Below are 14,919 nucleotides of genomic sequence, written 5' to 3'. Positions count from 1 at the left end.
TAAAAAATAAAAAAGATTACTTATTAAAATAGTCCACTTCCTAAAGAATGCAGAAAAAAAATTCCTAGGATCTAGGCATAGTAATTGATCTAAAGAAGACTGATTCCAAGAGCCAAAAATACAGGGAGGGAACTTTCTGACAAAATATTCTTGCTAGTAATAGGGATTTAAACCAAGCTAGAGTTTCAAGTTCTGTTGAATATGCTTCTTACCAAATGAAGAGATGAAATGCATTCTCCTTTAATTAATGGACAAATTATGAATGAACATATGTGATGGTTTGGGGTTTTTTGTTTGCTGTGGTTTTTTCCAAGTTTTTTTGTCATGTCCCATTGGTGATCTGGACTTGTAAATATACCATGGGATCTGTCTGGGTTCAAGTTACAATTGAGGTTTAACTTTCCATGCTGGTTCTGGGTGTAAAGTAATAGAATATGGGTTAATCTTTCATAGATGCCTTTGCCTTAGAAAGCAAACTGAAGATTATCTTTTTGAAAGGTGTAAATAGCAGTTTAGTTACTCAGAATCACTGGTATTCTAGGCTCATTTGAGTTTCCTCTTTCCTTTTGGATAGGACAGGAAAGTCATTGTGAAAACTATGAAGACGTACATTGAAAAAATAGCAACGGTGAGTGTATATTAACCATTTATTTCATAGTCTCTGAAACTAGTGATTTGATAGAGGCTAGCTTGAATGTTCTTTGGCACTGGGAACAATTTAGAGATCTTTATAAAACCAGTCTTAAAATAGCAGTGATGTTTTAGATAATATAAAATAATTGAACTGTATGGAATATTTGAAGACATGCCAAGAAGCTTCATTGTGAGCACTGCATGTAGTACTATGCTTCATTATTGCTGAGTTCATTATTATTCCTCAGTTTTCTTTCTACTTTTTATTTTGTTGATCCCAACTTTGTACTACATCTTCATGTGGCTCATTGGTTAATTTTCCTTGATTGGGAGTAAAGCAGCCTGTATAAAGAGGAGGAATTAAAATAAAGATATGCTGGAGATGTCACTGAAAAAGCTCTCTTAACATGTGTATTTCTTTGAAGATGCTCAATATTTTTTTCAAGTCAGGAAGCTTCAAAATAAATTGGCATACAATGGAAGAAGTCTGTTTTACTTTTTAAGGAAAAACATGTTTTTGGAGTCTGCAGTACCAGCAGAGTAACAGTTGAAACCAGATTTCACACCTACACCTACAGGCTAAACAGTAGGTGTAAAAGAAGAGCTTTTTAAACTTCCCTTCCTGGTTGCTGTGGAGTTTTTTATTTTCTAATAGTTATTGTGGTCTCAATCAGTGGCATTCAAGCATTTTGACCACATCCCGGGCATATATCCCCAATATATATATTTATGTATAAATCACATGCCTTTACTACTATAGTAGTGTACATTATAATAGAAATAGAAAATTTGAAAGGATGAGATAAAAATAACCAGAGGCTAATTTTATTTTTTATTAATGGTTCCAAAAATATTTTCTTTCTGCACCGTGGTGGATTGTCTTGTACAGCCCACTTTGAGGGCCACTGGTCTAGGTAATCTTTCTCTCCATAATTTAGCAGTAGAATAAATGAATTGTTTAATTTTATAAATTATGTGGAAATACGAGACAGTGGGTAAATAATAACTGACACAACACTGGAAGATCTGGTTTCACTTCGATGTAGCGCCTCACTGACATGCAAGTGAACTGGTTTGTTTGTGCCCTTTTGAATGTACTGGAGACTTGATCTCCAACAATGTAATAGGGACTGTATGGCTCATTGCAGAGATATGATCTCCAAAAACATTTTATGTGACTTAGTTCACTTTTAAGCAAATCTACAATAGAAATAAAGTCTGTATGTAATGTTGCTGTAGGGAAAATACTATGATTTCAAATGTTGATAATACAGTAGTATTAGGTTAATAGCTTGCATGTGATAAAACAGTGTATCCACTGGAAATGGAAGATTTTTCTCTGTTTTAACAACATATTTCTTTTAACAAGCCTTGCTTTTGAAAAGAAATCTAAATGTTGGACTTCTCTCATTCTTTGACAGTAGTCAGAATTTGCTTGTGCTTCATGTTGTGTTATGTTTGAGACAAACCCTCAGAAATCCTGATTATAAGTCAGTTAGTAGATTCATAAAAAATGATTGCATGTGGTTTCTGATGTCTCATCTTTGCAGGGTGAATTTTCTCATCTGGTCTTGCTGGCAGCATTTGATTGCATTGATGACACTAAACTTGTGAAGCAGTTAATTATATCAGTAAGTAATTGAATTTCTCCTAAAATAGTATATTAAATAGTGTCAATGTGTTTGTCAGTGTATAGGAGGATGAAAGTAGGAATCCATCTGCTTTTTTAGACTATTTAAATACTTCCCATTTTTTCTGTTTCATTATATTTATGTATCATGATTCGTTTTTTCTTTTCCTAGCAGAGCGTAGCGCTTTCAGACATAATTTTAATTATTTACTTGATTTTATTTTTAAGCTAGTTTCAGTGCTTGGTGGAATTTTCCCTTTTAGTACACATTCATTCTGGATAAGGGGTGACTGGAGTCTCTTTAAAGTCAATGTCTTTTATCATAGAAGTTTAAACTCTACTAGTATTTCTAGAGATGAAATTGGTGGAAAACTTGAGAATGATGATGGTACCTTATTGATTTTGCAAGCTAAACTGTTTGCATCCTCTCAGCAGAGAAATTCACATTGACGTACGTGGTGTAATCTGCTTGCAGTAGTACTCATGCTATAGCTGTAGGGGCTGATGGGTTTAGGGGAAGTGGCAGGGAGGTAAAGAGGAGGCAAATCTTCTGTGTGTGGAGAAGGAATATGAGGAGAAAGTGGTTCTGATGAGGCTTGTTTTGCAAAGCAGAGGAACAATTTTTCCCTTGTGAAACTTTGTGTAGGGTGCAGTTGGGATTTTGTACCATATCATAGGGATTTGTCCCTTAGACTGTGCCTCTCTAATGGGCCTGGAAGGATGAAAGCATCTCTGTGTGGAGGTGGCTTTTGTTCCTCAAGGATTACAGCTGTGATTGCAGCTGGGTTTGGTTCCCAGAGCCAGGCTTGGAATGTTACAACTTCTGGGAAAGGTCTAAGGAAGTAAGTTCTGACATATCTGAGCTGTCCTAGTATGATATATTTGACCTATTCCTGTACTGTGTAACAAGCACTCTGCTTTCTGGAGAGTTTATTAGTTCAGATACTGTGTCTTTAGCTGAGCTTCCAAGGTGTCATTTAACTACAGAATCATCTGAGATCAAGAATTAATCCATTATCAAAGGTAATGGAATGTTTATTGTTTGGTCATCCTACAACATCAGTCTGGGCAGAGAATGGAGAACACGACATGGCCTTCCCACATACACAATTGGCCATCAGGTCTTAGGTGTGGTGAATAATGGGGAAAGGATGGTGGAAGAGGGAGAAAAAAATTTTAGGATCAAAACCAGCTCTTCAGATAACCAATGAAAACTAGTAGCAGATGATGGGGTGGGGGCATCTTAAAATCAAGCATTGAAGCATATTCTGTAGAGAAAACCAATCTTTAAAATTATTTCAAAGAGCAGTTGCACTTCAAAGATACCTTATAGAGATTATCATTCTGTCCATAAAATATACAGCTTTAGGAAGATAAAAAAGCTGGTATAACTTGAGACAGAGAAAAAGAAATTCTTGGTAGTTTTTTTGTTTTGGGGCTGTTTTTGTTGGTTTGGAATTTTTTGGTAGTATTGCAAAATTCACATTTGTCTGGGTTGGCAGTATGGGCTGAGAATTAGTAGGTAAAGGAGGGCTTTAAGCTCTTTAAATCCTCTGAAGGAAAGTCTCTTCTTACCATCATCTCCCAGGTCCACAGAATCTTAATCCTGGACCAAAGTCTGTCTGTGGTGCTTTGAACTTTGGTATGTGATTGGAACTGTACACTGGGTGCCTGGCATGTGTAAGGATTCAGGCAGATTACAGCACAAAATCCCTCTTTTTCACGAGGACTCCAGAAAGATGGATACATTACCAACAAGAGATAGCATGTCTCTGTCATTTAGAGTTTCTCCTGGTACTTTTTTTGCAGTTCTAATACTGATAGTGACCAAGAACTATTATTTCATTAACGTTTTGTTGTGGTTTGTTTACTCCCACAGGAAATAAAGGCTTCTTTGCCTGATATAATAAACAACAAATATGGAAAGAAGGTCTTGTTGTACTTGCTAAGTCCTAGAGATCCTGCACATTTTGTTCCAGAAATCATCACACTTTTGCAACAGGGAGATGGAAATGCCTATAGGTAACTCAGATATGAAAATTACATGGTTTTTCTTAAGAGCCCAGAAGAAGTCATGCAACTTTTTGTGATGATTTAATTTCAACTTTTCTTCATAATAAATCTAAGTAATGTAAATATATATAAATAATACACTTTTGCCCCTTTTATAAAGGGAAAATATTGTGATATATTTTGTGTGTAAGCTCATATATCAAATTCAGTTAGAAGAAAATTTGTAATATGCATTACTGGTTCTTTGGCTAGCATAAAAGTATATCTCAAAATGTAGCAATAAGAATGGAAATTGTTAATTTGGTTTCAGTTTCTGTTATTGACATTGATGCTTACCAGTTTTTGAAGAGGGAGCAGTTCTAGATGACTAGTAAGCTGTGTAAAATACATTACCATAGTTGAGATAACAAAATGAAAAGAAATAGTAAATGTTACTTCCAAGAAAAAACTCAAGAGGTTTTGAGACAGTCAGCTTTAAACACATTTTCACTCCATGCGTTCTTAACTTCTGTGTCCAACATGTGTTTAATTGTACATGAAACAGAGGGAACAATTATGCCTGCATTTGAATCTAGCAATAATTTAAATGTCTCAAATAGCACATACATTCTGAAATTTCTTGTTACTTGATGTGCATACAGTGCAAGTCTTCTGCAGTAATCTGCTATCTCTTTCATCAGTAAGAAGAATACTGAACTCCGTCGTCATGAACTCCTGGAAGCCATTTCCTCACCTTTGCTAGAATATTTGCAAGAACATACCCAAGAAGTAGTGATAGACAAAGCTACTTTTGTCTTGGTTGCTGATATTTTAAGAACAGCTCTTGGTGACATCCAGCCTGCACTAGATGCAATTGCTAAGTTAGCAGCAGAAGAGCTGGTTCCAGGGGGCCGTGATGGACAGGTAATGTACAGAAGACAAGGTGCTGATATCCTGCAGATCTTCTGCATCAGTAAAATGAAGTCTGGTCTTGATTTCCTTCATGTATGTCATCACTGTACTGCACTGATAGCACTTGCACATTAGATGTGATCCTGTTTTCTGACTTGTTGAATTCATAGTTTATTATTAGCACATCTGGAGAGATGGCTTGAAGCCAGCATTTCATATGAGTTGTAGGGCAAGGTGCTTCATGATGTTCAATCTTCAGAACTGCTTTAAACACTTAGTGGGAAGGTTGCTGACAAGCATGTTACACAGCCTGATGTGCAGTCAAGCCCTTAGCAAAGTTTTATAGGTCATCGGACTGTTTACATTGAGAGGGACAGGATCTCTTACCTTTCACCATGCATATCTCCATACGAGGAAAGATCTTAGATAAGCGCTGTTTGTCTTCAAAGTATGACCTTCTCTTCAAAGAGTTCCCCTCCCCTACTTTGTTAAACTCAGTCAGATATGTGTTCATAGACTAGAAAACAAAAAAATATGATGTGTACTGTGTTTGAGATAGGTATCTCCAGATTTCCGTAGTTGGGGTGTTTTAGCTCTGTGTTTCACATTCTTTGATAAACATTTATTGAAATTTTAATGTGAACTACACATGTTTTCTGTGACTTTCTGTAAACCATACTGTAGTTGATTTTCAGGTGTGAAAATGTGAAAGATGTAGAAGTTCTGGCAGAGACAGACCAGGAGGTTTTGTTTATTAAGAATGAAGTCCTTGGAAGGGTGGATGAAATGTTGGTTGGCATAGTTTATATTACTGAAAGATAAATGTTGCAGGGAAGATAGTAAGAGTTTAAATGGTCAATTTAAATGAGTAACGAGAAGTTTACTTCAAACTTGTTATACTAGTATAGGTCACGACTCAGTGAATCAGTGTGACGGCAGAGTGAATAAACCAAGCAGAAATATTTATGGGCAGGCATGTAACTGAATTTTGAACCAACATCACTAAATAATTTTGGGGTTTTTTTTGTTTGTCTGTTCCCTTAAAGCTCCACATTGCAGAACATCCAGCAGGCCATCTAGTTTTGAAATGGTTAATAGAGCAAGATGAAAAAATGAAAGCAAGTGGAAAAGAAGGTATGTTGGAAATACAGCTTTATTTTCTCAGATTGACTTCAGAGTAGTTTGCTATCTGACCTCAGATAAGATAGTTGCAGTTATTTCTTTGAGTATACTAGTATATGGAAATATTAATGTTATTGTTTCTATGTTTTTGCTGTTGTGAGCTGCTATACAAACAGAATGCCAAGGATATGTTTGCTTTTTTTTGCAATGCAAGCAGTGGTTGGGGTTTTTTTCTCAGTACTTTATTGTGTATTTGGGGCAGAGTTCATTTCTATGCTTACAGTGTCTTTGCTAAATTACATAGTAGTTTAAGGATAATAATAGAAACAGTGAAGTCTTTCTTACAGGAGCCCCTGTTCCATTAGTCCTTGTAAGCCAGGCTGTAATCTTTACTGTGTTCATTAGTGCTGCTGGGTTAATGCTTTGTAACTGTTACTAAAATAATTTGTGCACAAAAATAGGACATCTTTGCTAGTTTATGTTCCATAAGGCAGATATTGGGCACAGATGTTCCCATCTTAATTTAGCTTTTAAACTTATGTTATTATGTAACTGTAAAATGTTCTGTGGGTATCACTCTATCCTAATAGTGATTACTTTTTCTCATACAGAAAGCTCAAAAAATGAAAGCACATGGTTGGCAAAGTGTAATTTGAGGGAACTTCTCTGTGTGTAATAGTATTTTTGTCTATGTAGAATTATCAGATCTTGTAAAACTTTTTATTTCTTTTCCTCTTGCTACAATTAGGTAGCCACTATTTCCTTTAAAAATGTTGGTTATGTTTTATTAAATTTTTCTGAATGTTTTCCCTCTTCTCAAGCAGATCATTGAAAATGTCCAAAGGAAAACTTTTGTGTCTTTCAGAGACTTGCCTATCTGAAATGATGATCTTAATCTGGATTTATTTCTGTAAAAACTGTACAATTTCCAGTTTAATCACATGCTATTCCCTTTGGTTTTCTCCAAAAAAGTACCATTCATAATTTCTGCTCTAAGTTTATTAAATTGTCATTAAACCCTAAACAAATTCCTATCACATGGGGAGCAAGTTGTATAAAGTCTAACCTGTCTTCAGGTGGAATTGGGATATAAAGTGACAGCGAAAAACAGCTGCAGTGCTTGGAGGCAGGTGTTTTTTGGGGTTGAGTGAGTTTTTTGCATTGTTTACCGATAAGTTTGCTCAGCAGGCTAAGTTGAAAGAACAGTTTCCATGCAGTTCAGTTCTTTAAATTTAGCTGGGGCCTTGAAGTCAAACTAGATAATGTAATGAGTCTGAAGTCAGCTTAGGCTTTTGAAGCTACTGAAGAAATAGAGCTCTGGAGCACCAGTACAGCTGAAAAAGATAAAGTTTTTGCAACAATAAAGGATTAGCTCTGAAATTTTAAGTAACTTCTGTTCAAATTCTTTTCCTTCAGTTGCAGAGTCAGATGCTTAAAAATACAACATTTTTCAATAGAGGTGTTTACATATTTAATATATTGCATATCATGATCTGTTCAACCAGAATGATTCTGTGATTCTTGCTGAGTACTCTTTTTGGACTGGGTGCCTGCTTTAAGATATTAATAGCATTTTACACTCTTTTTAAAAAACAAACAAGTTTGCATACTTTATAATAGTAAACTGTCACACAGTGCTGGTGTTGTTTAACAAATTCCATGCAGTACTTGGAAGCAGTCTAATATCTATAAAGGTCTGCAATGCATTGAACAGTCAATTATTTTGAGGGGGCAGAACTTTGTGAATACTTGGGGGCACTAGAAACTATTTGATTAAATCAAAACTACAGAGAACTTTTAACGGGCTTCTTTGTAGAAAGATATTGTCTCATTTTTTTACTTCCCTGCTTCTTTCTCACATTTTGCAGTTTGCTTTGGGAGAACACTGGTAGAGCATGTTGGTATTGAGAACCTGAAGACTTGGGCAGAAGTAAATCGAGGTGCCATTATTCTTTGTTGGTAAGTGTGGTGCATGACTACTTCTGATTAAATTAACCTTGTTAATTTCTTGAACAGCTGCGAGAACATAAATTGAAGTTTATACCAACAAAATGATATTCAGCATGTGCTATCTTAAATGCAGCTGGCAAGTCTTGAACGAAACAAGGATTAGAAAAATTCAAATCAGTGTTTCCATAGATTATTCCTTGAGTTTCATCTTTTGTAGTACTAGGAAGCAGCTCAGTATCAGAAAATCTGAAGATTAAAAACATTTCATTTAAATTGTGCCTACCGTGTCTTGTTTTACAAGCACAAAACTCTCAAAAGAGCAGTCCACAAATAGCTACATTAAAATAGTTAACTTCAGAATACCTGGGACTGGTGGCAGCATACAAAAATCTGTAAATTGTTTTCTTTTGCTTGTTTTGGTTAATTACTGTTTTGTGTTGATGCTTTAATTGCAAAGCCTAAAAAGTTATCACACTGAAGCAGAGAAGTGTTTGGAAGAGACCATACATAAGAATAGACTTATATGCAAAGGCCTATGATGAGCTAACTGGCTCACAAATTTGAAGCAGTGAGCCGTGCAACTAGTGAAATCAAAAACACCCCACAGGGATCAGATTAAGAGTAACATTTTTTATCAAGAGTGACCTGCAGTGTTAATCATTGCTGCTTTCACCTTGTATCTGCTTGTCAGTATCAGGTCATAGAAACCCAAGGTTTTGTCCTATAACCTGAAGTATGCGGTCTGTGTTCTGGAACTTCTTTTATCAGCCATGCCCTTCTGGCACCTCATAAAGACTTTCACTGAAGCAAAATCAGCAAACAATTCAAACAGACAACATGATTTTGAACATTAAGTGCCTTGATCTCTTTTTTCTGCTCCACTCTTCTCTGTCCTAAAGTTACTTTTAGATTCCTTGCTCTTTGTTTTCCATCTCTGCTATTTATCAGTTTAGAGTAGGGCTGCTTCAACGTTTGTGCCCTTTTGCAAGGTGAATCAAAAGCCATTTTTACTTCTGTTAGCTAATCTGAGTTTAATTCTACATTTTTTTAGTCATTGTCACTCAGATCACTGGTGAGAAGAACTGGTAGTAGAAGAGTAGTTGCAATCCAGATACAAAACCAGTTCACACAACATCTTACTAGTCTCACATGTATGTGGCTGTTAAGATTGTTCAGCTGCCAAAATGATAATGCTCTTTCTTTGCCTCTTATAACAGGCCTTTAGAATTCAACAAATGCGCCTAATGCCTTTAAGTTATCTGATCCTGTGCACAGATGTTCAGTGAAGTTTTGTTGGAAAGGCTTACTCACTGACACTTGGATATTGCTTGGATATTTTTCCTTTAAGTCAAGGCTGAACAAGATTCATTTAACATGTGATGTTGCTGGTATATGTACTAAGCTGTTGGGATTGTCGAAATATATTTGTTAAGTAAATTAATAGATTTTTTTTCCTATATTTAAGACTTTAATAACTGTTCGTGATCACTGTAATAGTCTTTTAATAGACATAGAAGACTTAGAGATAAAAGAGGAAACTGTTTTAATTGATCATTAAAGAAATTGGCCCAGGGGTGGTGTGTTTTGTGGAAAAGTCTGAGAGGAATGGCAGTCTTTCTCCGTCTCCACTATTACTCATGTCTCTACAAGTGGAGCCTTAAGAAGTGTCCTTTGTTACCATGCAGAGGATCTTACCTCCCAGACTGGCAGTACTTCATCCATAATGAAACTTAACTAACAGGAATGAGAGAAAAAAGTATATTGTAGGACTGTTTGTGTGTTTGATGAATTTTGTTGGTAGTCTTTGGTTTATTTCACTTTAAATAACACTTATTTCACAATCTAAATTCTTTCTAGAGTGAACTTCTCTTGATGACTTTTTAGGCATGATGTCCTTTTGTTTAAGCAGCTGAGAGCACACAAACATAACTATCTCCTTTTGTTCTATTTCATGTCACACTGGCTTACTTCACTATCACATAGCAATTAATCGCATTTTTGTTTAACTGCATGCACTGAAGCCAAGAGACTACCTAAATTGTACAGCAGTGATTAATTTAGTCTAGTGTAAAGTAACAGCAGGGGATTCTTTAACATGAAGTAATGGCTGATTTTTAAAAAATCTTTTCATTTAGAAAACCCAGGTACTTCTTGTCATGGTTTGACACTGACCAAATGCCAGGCACCCATGAAAGCCACTCACTCACCCTCCCCTGCCACAGCTGGGCAGAGGAGAGGAAAAAAATTATCAAAGGGTTCATGAGTTAAGATAAGGGCTGGGCGAAAACACTCCAAGTGCAAAACAGGTTTAACTTAAAGGTAGAAAGTGAATTTATTAATAACAGAATCAGCAGAGGATAATGAGAAGTTAAATAAGCCCTTGAAAAAAAAAAATCACTTTTTTCTCTTCCAACCCCTCCCTCCTTTTCACAGGCAGTGCAGGGAGACAGGGCACAGGGGTTTGGTCAGTTTGTCACCCGGGGTTTTCTTCTGCTGCTCAGGAGGAGGAGTCCTTCCCCTGTGAGGCCATGGGGTCCCTTCCACAGGACACAGTTCTCTGCGAACTTCCCCGCTGTGGGTCCACTCTAATGAGCAGCAGTCCTCCCAAAACTGCTGCAGTGTGGTCACTCTTGCATGGGGTGCAGTTCTCCAAGGACAGGCTGCTCCACCCTGGAAGCAGGGGCCCTCTCTCTCCCATAAAGTCTCCCACTGGATCACAGCCTTCTCCAGGCATCCACCCACTCTGGAATGAGCACATCCCCCACAGGCTGCAGGTGGATTTCCCATGGATCCCCATGGGCTGCAGGGGCACAGCTGCTTCACCGTGATCTGTGCCATGGCCTGCAGCTTGGCTCCAGTGCCTAGAACACCTCCTTCCCTCCTTGTCGTGCACTGACCTTGGTACTGCCATGCTGTTTCCCTTACACGTTCTCACCGCCTCCTCTTCTCTGGGTAGAAAAAAACTGTGTGTCTACTTTGTTAGGAATTTCTTCTTAAATATGTCATCACAGAGGTGTTACCAACATCTCTCATTGGCCCAGTTTTGGCCAGAAGCATGTCCATCCTCATAGCCATCAGGGATTGCTCTCCCAGACATGGTTGGAGCTTCTGCCAGCTTGTCACAGTAGCCACTTTTGTGGCCCCCCCAGCTACCAAAAGCTAGGCCATATAAAACCAACACACTTCTTTTGTCATAAAGAATCTCAAATGTTCAGACACTGGTAATTTTCAGACAATACTAGTTCCTCCTAAAGCCATGATTGATTTTTGTTTTGTTGTTGGCTTTTGGAAGCCATCTGTCACATATGCGGAGATCTGAAACTCAGAATTATTTAGTGAGTTCTTTTGAAAATTTTTGGCTATCTAGTCCTTTAAGTTTATTTGTCAGTTATAAGCAGTGCATGTGCTTGGCTTCTCAGTAACCTGGTATCCTCTGGACCTTCTCCTTTCCTTGCTCTACTTGCTTTTGATTGTAATAAAAATATATGGGACCTGGTTCTGACTTAGTACTATCTTGAGGATCCCAAAGGTAATGAGAGGACCCTCTGCATGCTCACATGTGTACTAAGCGTTGTAAGTACATGAATGTCATAGATGCTTGCCTATTTAAATTTCTATATATGACTTTTTGGTATATTTTTAAATTTTTAAATGATGTGTAGCGTCAGAGTAGAACATGGATAAGAATGTACTTTACCAAATGTGTTATTGACTTCCTTTATTTCTGTAATCTGTGGAAGTTATGTTTTACATCCACAAAATACATAGGTGCCAGCTTTCTAGACCTTGTAAGAACTTAGAGAATAGTAGTTTAAAAATATCCCTCTCTGTCACTATGTTGATCTTTTGGCTGTGTTATCAAACATGCAGATGTTCTGTATTAGTAATGTTCTCTTGACATACCTGTGGTTACTATGAGTTTGAAAGCAACATCACACGTGTACAGCTGTCAGAAGCTGGCATTCATTTTTAGACATAAGTAAAATGCAGTCCAGAGTGGCTTGCTACTTTGTGTGGTCCTTGTCTCTTGTAGTGAGTGAAACATACATACCTTTCCATGTTAACGTACCTTTCCATGTTAATTACCAGCGTGTTCAGGATGTCCTTTTCCAGGATTCTGGACTTCCTTGCTTTTATCAGGGGCACGTGAGTCATAGAAGAGATGAGAAAATACCACTCTCAGCTGAATTCAGTTTTAAAGAAGGGCTCTTGATTAAATGGTACCATTACATCTAAAAGTGTAACACAATTTGCTGCTGAAGTATGTTGTAAAGTCATAGAAATAAATCTGGGAAGTAGCTGAAAATTGTGGCGATGTCAGATGGACATCCAGTGCTTTTCTGCCTATATTGTTGCCATCCAGCACAGGATTTGGTGCCCTAAAGGAGACAAAATTTAAATCTCATCTTAAGCTACGTTAATTCCTTTATGTCTTACTCAGTTCAGTTTGCCATGTCTAATCATTGCTTAAAAGGTAGGTAAGAAGTAAGCTTTTAGGTTGATGTAAATTTGGGAGCCACTTGGAAGAATCCTAGGGATTGTAAGGACTTGCAGTATCATGCAGCCTGCTTCATACCAGTGCGTGGGTGTTACAGTTGCACAAACTGGCTGTAGAATGCACTTTTCTAGCCAGTGTTCACTCATAACTTTGAAGTAGCAAATTTGGTATGTCATTAACTCAGCAGATCTTCAATCCAAGAATATTTCAATGTTAACTGAAGAAAAGGACAGGCACTACTAAGCTGATAGTATTTTACAGCTGATGATGAATTTCTTTGTTTCTGAGGAAGAGAATTTATCTGGGAAATCTGATTTGGTTTCCAAAAGTAGTATCTGAAAGGAGAACAGAACTGGTAAGGCTTCATCGTTCCTCACTAACTGCAGCGTGAAAGTACAATAATGAAGGTGCTTGATGTATATTAGATGTACTTGACTGCATCCAGTTTTAGGACCTGCATTACAAGAAAGGCACCAACAGCTGGAGTTAATTCAATGGAGGGCGACTGGCATAGCCTGGGGCTGGGTCCCTTGGCTTGGAAGGAGAGGCTATGCGGCCAAGTCTGTTTGAGCTGGGAAAAGGGGCAGCTTGTAGGCTCCTGAGAGCATGTCTGGCACCAGTGGATGGATGGAGAGCTGGTCCCTTCACAGCAATGTGTGAGTAGAGTGTAAGAGGCAGTGGTACAAGCTTAAACAGAAGATGCTTAGGCTGGAGATAAGGAAAAACCTTTTCCCCATGAGGATGGTGCAGCAGTGGGGCTGGGGTCCACGGAGTTCTGGCTGTCCCCAGCCTGGCAGGTTTGAAGCCCAGACTGGGTGAAACCCAGAACAACCTGGTCTGACTCAGTATTTGAAAGTGCATTGAATAGGGATCAGCAGTTTCTTGCAGGCTGATTTATCCTCTGTTGACTGTGTTCTGACTTGAAGTTTCATATTTTATGGAATGTTTTACATCTTTTTTATAGTATATATAGCCAGATGATAGTGTCCGGCTTGAACTACAGTAGTCTTAAATAGTTACTGTTTCCTGCCATGGACTGCTTCTCTTTCTATAACCTGCATGCTGATCTTTGATATCCTTCATTTTTTTCCTGTGTCTTGCAGCCTTCTCCGAAGCACTGATGAAAACGTGGCAAGCGCAGTCAAAAAAGGATTAAAAAAGCTCATCCCAAAGCTGAAGCAGAATAAAAATGTAAAAGGAATAGAAGCATTACTGGAAAAACTGACTTCCTAGTGTAAATTAATCTAAAATAATCATTTACTTCAATGCAGTCAGCTGAGATTTGGTAAGATTTTGTACTGTGGTTGTTTTAAGAAGCAGCGTATGCATTTGTATATTAAATAATTTCTAAAACAACTTGTCATTGTGTTCATTCTGTTGTGCACAATAGAACATTGTCCTCAGAGGTTAAAATCTCAAGATTTAAGATCTAATGGAAACTTCTGAACATGCAATCAGGGCATTCAATCTTTCCTGATAACTTTCACAAAAATGTTTTTTAAGTGTTAAAATTTGCACGTATGATGTCACAGTTACCATAGAAACACAGGCATCTGTTCTGGACATACTGTGTTTAGGCAACTGTATTTGTTTTATTCCCCTTCCCTCTTGGTTTCCTTAAAAAAACCAGACCAACCAGGAAGGCTACTTCAGCCCCACTCTTACCCCGTGATGGAGGCTATCCTCCCTAGGAACTAACAAGAATAGAATGAAAATAGTGTCTGACTTTTTCAGAGTAGGTCCTGAAGGAACAGCTGATTGTTCCAATGGACCACAGTTTGGTTTCACTCAAGTCTTCTAACTAGACTCTTTTAAGCCCTAATAAACCCAAAGGATTTGGAGGGTTTTTTGGGTTTTTTTGTGGTAAGGAAGGAGGGGTGAATTCACTTCCACATGATACCAAATTGGTATCCTATTGGTTTTTCCTGTGCATTATTTTGATTTTAAAAAATGAAGCCAATGTTTTATTTTGTCCATTTAGGAAAAAATCCAAAACTTCCTTCATAAGGCAAAGAACACCCACCCTGCTGGTGCTCAAGGCTGTGCTGATAGACTGATCCAAGCAGAGAACCAGACTGATTAAATCTCCTGCTGTAGGAGTCACTCTTTACTGTTGCTTAGCTTGACAAGATGTGGCTCCATTAGTAATAGGAGATACTTAGGCATTGCTTCTCCTATGATA

At 37.6% G+C, this 14,919-nt stretch overlaps 1 protein-coding gene across 5 annotated transcripts in view; it reads left to right on the top strand.

The window, feature by feature from the left end:
• Window positions 1-14,093, top strand: part of PUM3 (pumilio RNA binding family member 3) — a 69,881-nt gene extending 55,788 nt beyond the window's left edge. For all 5 annotated transcript variants that reach the window (XM_064736556.1, XM_064736552.1, XM_064736553.1 and 2 more), the window contains exons 12-18: window positions 575-628; window positions 2,184-2,264; window positions 4,143-4,285; window positions 4,957-5,179; window positions 6,214-6,301; window positions 8,158-8,248; window positions 13,841-14,093. In XM_064736556.1, coding sequence (XP_064592626.1) covers window positions 575-628; window positions 2,184-2,264; window positions 4,143-4,285; window positions 4,957-5,179; window positions 6,214-6,301; window positions 8,158-8,248; window positions 13,841-13,970 — 810 coding nt within the window. In that variant the 3' untranslated portion in view covers window positions 13,971-14,093. The remainder of the gene's footprint in view (window positions 1-574; window positions 629-2,183; window positions 2,265-4,142; window positions 4,286-4,956; window positions 5,180-6,213; window positions 6,302-8,157; window positions 8,249-13,840) is intronic.
• Window positions 14,094-14,919: the final 826 nt, after the last annotated feature.

Source organism: Zonotrichia leucophrys, chromosome Z (genome assembly GCF_028769735.1).
Source record: "Zonotrichia leucophrys gambelii isolate GWCS_2022_RI chromosome Z, RI_Zleu_2.0, whole genome shotgun sequence".
In the NCBI taxonomy this organism is placed as follows: Eukaryota; Metazoa; Chordata; class Aves; order Passeriformes; family Passerellidae; genus Zonotrichia; species Zonotrichia leucophrys.
Note: the sequence above shows the minus strand (reverse complement) of the source record. Positions and strands in the feature narration are given on the sequence as shown.